An 8,872-nucleotide genomic window follows, 5' to 3' on the forward strand; every position below is an offset into this window, starting at 1 on the left:
TGGAAGTTGTATGTGAATCGCGCTTTACTCTCCTTCCTCGTTTTGTTTACAACTCCTAACAAGAATTTGCTCCATAGGAATGAGTGTCTCTATGACGTACGCTTTACGATTCTCGCTCTCTCGTCCGGGTGTTCAATTTTCTTTTCCGAGCGCGTTTACTCCGATGAAACTGGGTAAAATAAAAAAATGCGCTACAGCAGATAGGACGACTTTAATGTTTCATGTTTCACAGAGGATTTCTCAGATGGTGTTAATCTACATTAATCTACAAGAGACTACAAACAATAATCCCCCTCAAATCACTAATTTTATGAGTAAATGTAAATGCGTTATTGGCCAAGGCTATTACGACATCGAACACGTGGTCTTGCGAGATATATTTTTCCGCCAGCCCAAATACAGACCTCTTTTTTCGGGCCCGAGTAAACTGGTGGCTAGAAAAGACCTTGATTACCTTGAATTAATCAAAAAACATAAATTAGCGCAAATATGTCAACATGTGTTTTTTTTGTGTAAGCACGTAAATATTTGCTCATAAATTTTTTGGATTGTGGAACTCTACATAATTTGTATGCAGATAGACTATCCACAGTTTGTGGGGGGGAATACTCATACAACTTAAATGGATGATGACTACAGTAATCGTTCGCTAACTGGTCCTGGTTTAACTGGTCTGCTATTTAACTGGGCGAACGTTAACTGGTCCTTGGACCAGTTAAAAAGCACAATTTCGTAAACAATCGACGCCATATTCAAATGGAAGATTTGCTGTGAGGGGCATTCGAATGTAATTTTAAATGTTATGAAAGTTGACATTATTTTCGCACGACAAAAACATTGATTAAACTACAGAAAAACAATTTTCTCAAATCATATGTCATACCTGTTGTCGCACTCAATGCGAAACTTCCATTGGAATCCTTTTATTTATCCAATTACAGGAACTAAGCGAATCAAACAATTCATTGAAGTTTCCCTCGATTTTATTTGACGTTTAACATGCCGGACCAGTTAAAACGCGAATGTCGATAAGTGGTCTTCTCTTTTCGCCCAGTTAGTGAATGTTTACTGTATCTGCTATCACAAAGCAGAGAATTTTTTTGACGTTTTGTTTTACTATTGATTCATTCAAAAAAAAGCTTTATTTTTAAATGTTTTCTTATCCTGAGACTGGCTCACCATATTGCACTGCTACTAAAACCGTAGGCTAACTTCTAGGATATTTTTTATTCATTTTCGGCGAATAATCAATAGAGTGCCGTGTTATGAAACATCAGAATAATATCAAAAACAATATTACGATCATAAGGTGTTGGACAGGTTATTCAAGACGACATTGGAATATATTCCATCTGATCATCTTTAGAAAGGTTAATGACCTTCAAAGGATAAATTTATCTTGGGCACATTGAATTGATGTTCATGACTTCCACTCGGACGTTTATTCGCTCTGATAATAATTGTGTGGTCCTCACAAAGCATATATTTCAATGCCGTCAGTTCACTGAAATTCTTCGCATACCGTTTGATGATATAGTAGAATGTTGATAATCATTTGCTGCGATATCTATTGTTCCAACAGTATTCATTCGACAATATGAAGACTGAATACCTGAAATTAACCAGATTCATCCATGCAAATCTGCGGTCAAAGCAGTATGTACACTTGAGAGATGCAACAAGTTTGAAGGGATATAAAAAAAACATTAGTCGTTCGATAAATCTACTGCCCCATATGTCGGAAGTCCACGATATATGAATAACATACGTCCATACTAATTCATTACATTTATTCGCAACGAAGAACGTAACCACACAGAATTGAATTAATCAAATATGTGATCCGTTTCATCTACAAAATTAAAAAGGGTCTGAAATTCAATCGAATTCGAAAGCTGTTCCGTGAAGTCACTAATTGAATTACTATTGGAAAAATTATTTGGAGAGAAATGTGAATGTTCAGAATTATTGGAATCTAAAAAACGATTTTGGGCGGGATGAGATTCGCCCAAATCTGCTGGTAATAAAATTATCAATTGCATCCATTACCCGTCTGCTGTTTATCGGGCGGGAGACGACAGCAAAATAAAATCTACACGAGACTGAGTCAGCCACTCACTGCGGTCAGTGCAATAGAGAATTAAAAATCCCTCGATGAGTGTCGTAAGATTTCAGTTGATCGTCTCTTGTTACACTTTCCGATCAAGAACTCATCATCCGCTCTATGGAATGGGATTAATCGTTTGTGGCTTGCACTCACGATAAAACTTGAGTAGTAAAAGTAATGCTTCGAGAGTGCAAGCAGTGGGGATTCCGCTTTCATATTGCTTTTTTGAGATCTTGGTAGCTCACCGTTCCAAGTATTCTCTCTGTGTACATATGAAGAATAAAAGAGCATCGCCTGCTAGGGGTGATTTAGAAACATCCGACTAGAGGGATATACTTATTCATTGATCGTTGAATGTGATTTTTTACCATCCCTGGTGCCAGACTTTATCGAATGCTTGAGCTACATCAAGAAAAAGCGCTGAGCAATATCCGCGGCCTTCATACACTTTACGAATTTCTTCTATCAATCAGTGCACTTGTTCAATAGTGGCATGTTTTGCTCGGAATCCGAATTGATGATTCGGGATTGGGTTAAACAACTACAATTATAATGACGATGGCACGAAAGTAACAATCAAAACGTGCTGCCAATTGGAACGTCAGTTGGGCATCATCTTTTCGATCGGTAATTAACAGGCACTTCAGCAGCAACTATGACTTGAATATTCATTCCTTTGGGCGAAAAAAGTAACCGGCTGGCTTTACCTCCACCATATAAATGTAAAAAAAAGAAATTTGATCATGTCAATATCTGAACAAGGAACACTACAAAACGCACATCCCAGGCTTATGGCGGGTTTACATTAGGGAGATCTATAGCTATAGATGGATTTATTCACGTGAAAATATGTGTAAACGGGTGAAAATAAATATGATACACTTATTCGAGGTATATATAACTTGAATAAGTTCAGCATATGTAAACGCTTGTGAATTTCTCACTGGTGAGAAATCACTAAAGTTGGATGCAGTTCTACTTCAGGTGAATAAATTCACCGAAGATATGAATATATTCATTATAGAAGTTCACGCTAGTGTAAACGGTTGATGCGATTTCTATAAATCTCATCATATTTCTTCACATGAATATATCCCTAGTCTAAACCCACCCTTAGGCTGATAAAAAACCATTGATCTCCACATTCCAATCAACCGCTGAACAAATTCCAATTTGCTTACCAATCATGTAGGAGAAGTGCGGGTAAGACGGACAGAGGGGTAAAATGGACAAATGATTGATTTGTATCATTAAATTTTCTATTGCACGTTTCGGTTATTGAGAACCCATCCTAAATGTTATTCTAAAACTTTTGAATCATCCCATGTCAGTGGTGACTGGTCAGAAATGGAAGTGGAAAAAACTATAAATCATAAGCGATTCTACGCGCGGATGTAATTTTTGCGACTATATTATTAAGCACTTTGAGTGATTCTATTAAAAAATTTAATTCAATGGTGATTATTTTCAGGTCTGTAGGTCAACATAAACTGATGCTAGGCATGAACCAAAAATTAAACTCATTTATTAGTCAAAATTTTAAACTATTAAAATAGTTGTGGGGTGAAACGGACAATTGCCAGTGGGAGTAAGACGGGCAGTGAAAGGTCTATTCATTTTATTTCTAAGGAATGCCAAATGGGGTTGGAAAGCACGATACCACTTCTAGGAGGAATAATTCGGTTTTTTTTTTTATCTAAAATATATATTCTTATTAAGGCTCATATGGCGTCAGCCTGACGGGGCCGGGAGTTCAATATTTCGATAATGTTTGGCTTACACTATGTTAGTAATATATAACCGATTACTCGCGGTTGGTTTTTTGTTTAAATAAAATTATTATTCCCGCGAGCGATAAACTTCTTACTCGACCCTCTTCGACTTTTTTGAAACTTGGTACCTATGATGGGGCAATTTAGAATCATAATTTTCCTTATATTATGACCAATTTAAATTTCGCCTGATTGATGGAAAGGGCGTATTCAGAATCATTGATCTTTCTTCCAAAAAATCGCAACTCAAAATCCAGATGTCTGATTGAAATATGATGTTTGACAAAATTGTCGGAAATTCAATTGTCTATTAAGAAAAAAATAACATTTAGAATACACTGTTATAAAATCTTACTCTGAAATTGATTTTAATATTTAAAACTTTTATGAGCCATTCGCATCGCCGGCGAGCTGGAAGCCTTTTTGAACTCATTCAACACAATGAACTATTGAAATTTTCATATCTCACTTGTTCGGATTACAAAATGACAATCACGCTATTGCCATCAATCCTGATAAAACACCAGCTGTGTAGATCCAATGCGCAAGCGTTGCGTTACTGGAATCATGATAGGCGATTGCACAGTGATGTGAGAAATTGTGATTTAAAGAAGAAAGAATAATCTGGAGTTCATAGTCGACACGCACCGTTCATATGACGCTCTCCATCTTTTTCTTTAATGGCCTGAACGTTTCTAACGGTCGCCTTCTCATCGTAATATTACTTGCGTCATTTTTATTAGTACTTAGTTGAGATTTCTATGCCAAGCAACACGTCTCGAATGTATTCTGAGTGATAAACTTTAGAATATTTGTGACCTCAGTACAAGTCAGGAAAAAAAATCTTTGACGAAAAATTCCCCAGTCGTTCTGAGGGAACGAAACGGACATTGGATAAACATTATCCAACGAAATGCCGCCACAAGTTATTTATTCATTATGAACATCATTTCTCATTTTGAAATACTATTTATGAACATGCTGTTAGAGGAGACGAAACGAACAAGAGAGTGGAGGGAGCTTTACAGATTTTTGTGTGTATCGTATGATGATTCGATACGGCCAGGACAACGTCATTCTACAATGTCGTGAGCAGTACCAACAATTCATGAACGACGTGCACTGGGACTTAGCCTGAGAGGCAATGAAGGTATGGGAAAAAAATAATTATCGAATTTAAAGAACCGACCATGTATATTTTGCTCATTGGTCCAAAAAAACGACCTGTGCAAAGTTTCCAAAAATCGGGACGAACTATCGGGACAACTCATTATGAGCTATCCTGATTTCTTCCTGATTTCTATTTTCCTTTTCCCTAATTTTTGAAAATTATATGTGGCAACCGTGATGATGACAGTAAACTCAAGCAATGTGAAATGCAACATCTATTTGGAAATTCGATTTTTTTCATAGCGATTTCTAAAATCGGACAAACCATTATCATTTTTCGAACAAACCATGATCCGAAGTGGGTAAACCATGATTATAATTTCTCTTTGAAGAAAATATTAAAATTATAAAAATTAGGGTAATTTGAACGACTTATGATATTATTAGCATCCAGAGACTTGGGGCTTTTCAACAAACCTAAACGTCTTGATTATATGTGATTTTTATGAAGAAAGGTCGATTTGCATTCACTAGTTGCGTGAAAACACCCTAAATCGGGCAAACCAAAATCATTCACCCTACCATTTGTTTTGAAAGTTCTTTCAGTTTGAGATTGTGACAGCAGTCTGATGTTTAAAGTGGTGTATTGGAGGCCCTTTATCTGTTGCAATTCGGCTCGGAATTTTTAGACGAGTTCACAGATCGTAGTACTGATTGTTCAGGAATGTCATCCAATTTCTGTATGTACCTACCTCTTTAGAATTGTTATAAGTCTCCCACAATTTGAGAGTAACATAATCAAATTTGGTAATTAGGTTTGTGAACTAAAATTATGCTCTTGCCTAATTGTAAAAAGAATCATGTTCCAAAGCATACGATTTTCTAACCTTGAAGCGCAGCATGTAATAAGAAGAAACATTTTTGCCACATTTTTTTAGAAATGCAACACAGCCAAAACTTTCGCCGGTGACCATAGTTTTTAAAGTTCGTCAATACAAATTTTCATGTTACACCGTATGTTTGTTGCTCTTTTACGTTATATTGGATTGCGGGTCTTCAAGTCATTGTATTGAACAGCGTATCCACTTGCTAAGAGAACGATAGTGGGTTCAATGACCTTTTTCAAGATTATAAGCGAATAAACATAAATATTAAAAGCCTCTACGATACGAAAGAAGAAGAATTAATTGATTCATTACAGCAATTAGACGCATTCTGTTGACTTGAGTTATTTCAATGGAGCCGCATTACAATGAACATGTTTGGGGTGGGGAGAAACAATACTAATTTTTAATGATATTTGTTTTTTTCACAGATACTCGCTACAACAGTGGCAACAGTGCCAGCAACAACTCTACACACACTCGCACCGCTAAAGACTACCGCTCCTCGGGAACTGGCGGTGGCGCTGTGAGCTCCACTACGGGAGGCTACGCTACTGGTGTTGGTAGTAACGGTGGACATGGTAGTATATCGGTGGTATCCTCCGGCGGTGGCGCTGGCCATCGTGGAGAGACAGGTGGTAACAATAGCAGCAGCAGCAACAACACCGGCGGTAATAACAGCAGTGGTAGCATGAAGTCAAACAATTCCAGCGGAAGGACGGCTCGGCCGCATCAGCTGAAAGATTATGTCCAACAACATGGTCCCCGTAGTCCTAAATGATGACGCTTAATTTGGATTTAAAAGCTCGCGTTGTTGTTGTTTGCGAGATGATTGGTAGTAAAGAAGAGCGTGAGATGGTTTTTGTTTTCTATGGCGATGAATGTGGGTTGAGTTGGATGTGAATGATAACCTGGAAGCGGGTAGAGGATGAGAACGGTCGAGTTAAAGCATCGCGTAATGGTTCGTAGCGAAATCGATTTTTGTTATTAGTTTTAACGTTGAGTTAAACAGAAGAAAAAGAGGAACGAAGGGGAGGAGTTAGAGAGGAAGAAACACAAAACCATGAATGTGCTAAGTACAGTTCTCTAAGAAATATAGAGATACAATTTCAAATTATAAGGTATCAGAAGCAGGCGATTAAGTGATGAAACGTATGTTTCCTCTCGAAAACGGAAGGTTCATTGAAGGAGATCAGAGATCTCCAACATGAGATTTGTTTGGCAATTGAAATGCCAAAAGCAGTCGAAGATAAAAAACCAGCCTAGTTACAGATTGATTCTTCGCAGCGCGACGAAAAGTGCCCGCATGCGAATAGCAAGAAGATTTGAAATATGATTTCTATTATTTCGTTCATTAATATTGACAATTTTTATTTTACATCGAAACACAGAGCAAATTGAAGCGAGGCATTATTATTCAGACAAATAATTATCAGCAAGAGTTCTGCTGCAGTGATGGATTTCGTTTGTTGTTGATATCTTATCGGTTTGTTTTGTGATGTTAGAATCGATTTTCGTTATCCATTCGAATAATTTTCAGTTATTGATTCCATTTTTTAACTTCGTGGTTTTGAGCAAGAACTCAGGTAATCTCTTTGTTTGAACAAAATGGAGTTCATGAATGATAAATAGAATAAACGTATACTTTTGGTACAGCAAATATTTTTTCCCCTTTTTCTTCGCTGCTCAATAACATTCTTCTTGCATAATACAATAGCAATGATTGATATTTGTTATGTTTATGTTCTCCCATTCATCTGAATGTGTAAAGTTTAAATTTGTACACCACTTACGCTAATTACTTACCCACTATTGCTCCCTCTCATTCTCCTATTGTATGCATATATAGTCCTCCTCTCACTTTCGTCCAAATTACTGGAAATAGTCTATGTTGAAAAAACAAAAAATAAAAAAAAAATAAAACTAGTCTTCAAACTTCTATGGAGAAAGCAAAGCAAAACTTATTTAAATATTGTTTATTCTTGTATCATTTATATAAATCTAACCTTTCCTTTCCGGCCCGTCAATCGATACATTTTGTAAAGTTATTAATTTGGATATGTGCACACGGGAAAACAAGCTTATTTTATTTTATCTTATTTTTCGTGTTTGTTATTTGTTGGTTATTGATTATAAATTTTATTGAATCACTTTACATTGAAGTGTGAGGTGATTTGATGGAAAAGAAACGCGCGCAATAAGCTCACACATAAATGATAAGTGGAAACGAAGCAAGGGCACGTTTTTTATGTTTTGTTTTCACTTTGCATGGAATGCCAAGACACGAATGAGAATGTGTGCGTATGAGAAAGGATGCGAAGCAGCAAACTACTATTTATCTAATCTGTATTTGAGGCAATGAATGTAGGAAAAAATGCTAACATTATTAGAATAATGAATTGAAAACAGTCCCTTCCTATCTGTTTGAAGCAGAGAAATGAACGCAGATGAAAAAAATATATATTTAAAATGAAAAATATAACTACCTTTTAAGAGAAAAAAATCTGTAGAAACAGCTCCTGTGAACAAGCGACGACAACATTTACAACCATTTATATACATTAGCAGACAAGCGGCGACGAAAGGAAAATTTTGTCCAGCTGAGTTTGAACACGCTGCATACTAGTAGAACATGCGCAAGGGTACGAAACCAAAACAAACAATAGTATCAGTAATATCATCCATGCCGAGCGAAGGGTTCCAACGAAAAAAAAGCATTGCTTGATAATACTAGTTTAAACACAACCGCTAGTAATCTTATGAGTAGGTTTCATACTCTCCATTTCGACCATTTGAACCGTTTTCTCCAACAGGGGGAGTGGTATCTGCTTCGCAATGTGTCTTGCATGGGGAAAGCGCGAAGACTACGTCGCGATGGGAACCTTTTCGAGTGTAATCAGCAGTATTCGGTGCCATCGATAAATTACCCAAACTAAACTAAACAAAAACGATACATGTTCTCACATGCAAATGAGCAGGGATGAATGACCTTCGGGTTA

General features: G+C 36.7%; 1 protein-coding gene across 7 annotated transcripts in view; it reads left to right on the forward strand.

Annotated features, from left to right (window-relative positions):
• The window catches only part of LOC129764301 (la-related protein Larp4B), a 95,438-nt gene that overhangs the window by 80,945 nt on the left and 5,621 nt on the right, over window positions 1-8,872 (forward strand). For all 7 annotated transcript variants that reach the window (XM_055763252.1, XM_055763253.1, XM_055763254.1 and 4 more), the window contains one exon: window positions 6,305-8,872. This exon is cut by the window's right edge and continues 5,621 nt beyond it. In XM_055763252.1, coding sequence (XP_055619227.1) covers window positions 6,305-6,654 — 350 coding nt within the window. In that variant the 3' untranslated portion in view covers window positions 6,655-8,872. The remainder of the gene's footprint in view (window positions 1-6,304) is intronic.

This window comes from Toxorhynchites rutilus, chromosome 2 (genome assembly GCF_029784135.1).
Source record: "Toxorhynchites rutilus septentrionalis strain SRP chromosome 2, ASM2978413v1, whole genome shotgun sequence".
Lineage (NCBI taxonomy): Eukaryota > Metazoa > Arthropoda > Insecta > Diptera > Culicidae > Toxorhynchites > Toxorhynchites rutilus.